At 45.2% G+C, this 2,722-nt stretch overlaps 1 protein-coding gene across 1 annotated transcript; it reads left to right on the top strand.

Moving 5' to 3' along the window:
- Nucleotides 1–1,439: 1,439 nt before the first annotated feature.
- On the top strand, nucleotides 1,440–2,213 carry LOC149228278 (uncharacterized). Its single transcript, XM_089380724.1, has one exon. The coding sequence runs from the start codon at nucleotides 1,440–1,442 to the stop codon at nucleotides 2,211–2,213; it is 774 nt and encodes a 257-aa protein (XP_089236850.1).
- Nucleotides 2,214–2,722: the final 509 nt, after the last annotated feature.

The following is a 2,722-nucleotide window of genomic DNA, read 5'->3' as shown; positions in this document are numbered from 1 at the left end:
ACATCATTCGAGGAGCCAAAGGGATCAATCACTCCTTATTTGCAGATGACACCCTTCTAATAGGCGGTGCTTCAAGCCTCATGGCCAGGAGATTCAAAGCCATTCTGGACCTCTTCCTCCAAGCCTCGGGGGGCAAATTAAACAACAACAAATGCATGATATATACCTGGAATGTTCCTAGATACATAACCCAAAGGATCTCTATAATTATGGAAATCCCAGCTCAATCAAGCTGGTCCCACTTTATGTATTTAGGACTGCCTCTGGCCAAAGAGACAATCAAAAGCGAAGTTTGGGTCAAGCTAATTGAGAAGCTGAGAGGGAAACTTCAGGGTTGGGGGATGCATTGGCTTAATCTGGCGGGCAGAACAATCCTTATCAAAGCAATCCTTTCAGCCCTCCCTATCTACCAATTTGCCATTACCCTCGCCCCATCAAGCATTCACAAGCATATGGAGCTGATCCTAAGAAGCTTCCTCTGGAAGGGAGGAAAGCAAGATACGAAAAAATTCAGTTTAGTAAAATGGGAAAAGGTCATCCTCCCCATAGAAAATGGTGGACTAGGAATTAGAGTTCCCAGGCTGGCAAATTTGGCAATGGGCTTTAAACTAACCTGGAGAATCTTAAAAGAGAAGGGATCCTGGTGGGCAGAGGTTCTCAAAAAGAAATATCTGAGTGGGAGCAATAGCAACATCCTCTCTGATGTAATCACAGAAAGGCAATGTACCCCTGTTTGGAAATTGATCAAAAAAACCTTGCCTCTCCTCAAGTCCCATATCTCTAAAGTCCCAGGTAATGGGAAACATATCAGTATATGGAGGGATAGAATAATGGGTTCGGAAGCCAAGGAAAAGTCCATTAATCTGAGGCCGCTGCAGCTGTGGATGTTTGAAGCCAACCTTAAAACCCTCTTCGACATCTCAATTTGGGATCATAACAGCTGGAAAGGTTGGAAAAATATGCACCTTCCTGAAGAATTAGACGACCTATGGACCGATCTTAAGCTATCTCTTGCAGGGGCAGCCCCTTCAAGCAGAATGAGAGATGACAGTTATGCTTGGGATCCAACTGGAGGCAATTACACAGTCAAGGAAGGTTACAAGGCGCTACAAAACCTAACAGCACCCAACAATTGGCAATCCTACAAGGCAGCCTAGAAAATTGAAAGTCTTCCGAAGATCAAACTTTTTAATTGGACCTTGCTACATGGCAAAATCCTAACAGTAGAAAATCTTAGGAAAAAGGGTATTCAGGGTCCTTCAATTTGTTTTATGTGCAGGAAGGCGGAAGAAAACATCAATCATCTCTTCATTGAGTGTTCAGTAGCATCGTCCTGCTGGAAACTCATAACTAGCCCTCTAGATATAGGAGATCTACCCAATCAGGTCTCACTACTTCAGAAAGGATGGGGGAAACTCTTCCCTTATGCAAGCAAGAACATGACCCTCGCCAAGAGATTATGGACCAGCATCCCTTCAAACCTCTGCTGGCAATTATGGTTAGCCAGGAACGAAAGTATTTTCAAAGACAAAAAACCTAGTGTCACAAGCATTCTGGCTAAAACAACTGCGCTCATAACAGAGACCATTGAATCTAATGGGATCCATCATGCTGACCTGGACTACACAGATGAGAGGGCGAAGGAATGGGTCCGAAGATTCAACTACAAGCTAAAAACGAAAAGCAAACCAATAAAAGGAACTGGGCAGAAGGATTGGAAACTCAGAGGGACAAAGGAGGAAGTCAATAGTTGGATTCAAAAGCAAAAGAGGTTCATGCTCCACTTTGACGGGGCCTCAAAAAACAACCCAGGCAAAGCTGGAGCAGGGGGAATAATAAGAGATCCTCAGGGGAAAACAATCGTCACCTATGAGTGGAGTTTGGGTACCATGTCGAACAATAAGGCTGAAGCATACAGCCTTCTATTGGGGACCTCCATTGCCCTGAAGCTGAGCATTCATGATCTCTTAGTGTTAGGGGACTCTGCAATTCTCATAGCAGCCATGAATACTGGGAAAGACTTCAACCAAATTGCATTAAACAGAATCAAAGAAAGAATAATGGATCAAACCAGGGGCATTAGCAAAGTGACCTACAAACACGTCCTAAGAAGCTTCAATTCGGCAGCGGACGGGCTGGCCAACAAGGCCACGGGAAGACCCACGGGTAAGGTTAAAGAAAACAATGAGTTCTATGACAAAGACATTCCTTAGTCAACATGCTATCCTCTTGCACCAGATTACTAGTCACCTCAGGCATCCGCTTCAATACTGCTGGCCTGCTCAAACTCGATCCTCTACAATACATATCCTTCTCGACTGCCGAATTAGGGGAAATAGGACAATGTATCGGCCTCCGGAATCGAGGAATGTAGGAAAAGGCAGGAAGACATCATTGTACAACTCAGATAAAATCAGAGGACGTGATCACGCCCATGCTGGCTTCAGACCTCAAGGACGGGCAAAAATCAACCCAAAGGATCTCATGATAGCCAAGATCAGATTCACCACCCCCCATTACAAACGTGAGCAAGCCCGCTTCGCTCCTATAAATCACAGCAAGCCTCTCAGCGCTTCCACAAAACATTGCAACCTGAGACAGAGGCGAAAAGCTCTCTGGAGGCGGGGTCAGCGGTTAAAAGGCCTCTTTCAAGACTGCAAAACCAGTATCGGGGTTAAAGGATCCACCGAGCTCCTCTGGGTCGGCACTGCTCTCTCTAACA

This window comes from Pinus tabuliformis, chromosome J, assembly GCF_031772625.1.
Source record: "Pinus tabuliformis cultivar Carrire ecotype Pingquan chromosome J, CPIR1, whole genome shotgun sequence".
Lineage (NCBI taxonomy): Eukaryota > Viridiplantae > Streptophyta > Pinopsida > Pinales > Pinaceae > Pinus > Pinus tabuliformis.
Note: the sequence above shows the minus strand (reverse complement) of the source record. Positions and strands in the feature narration are given on the sequence as shown.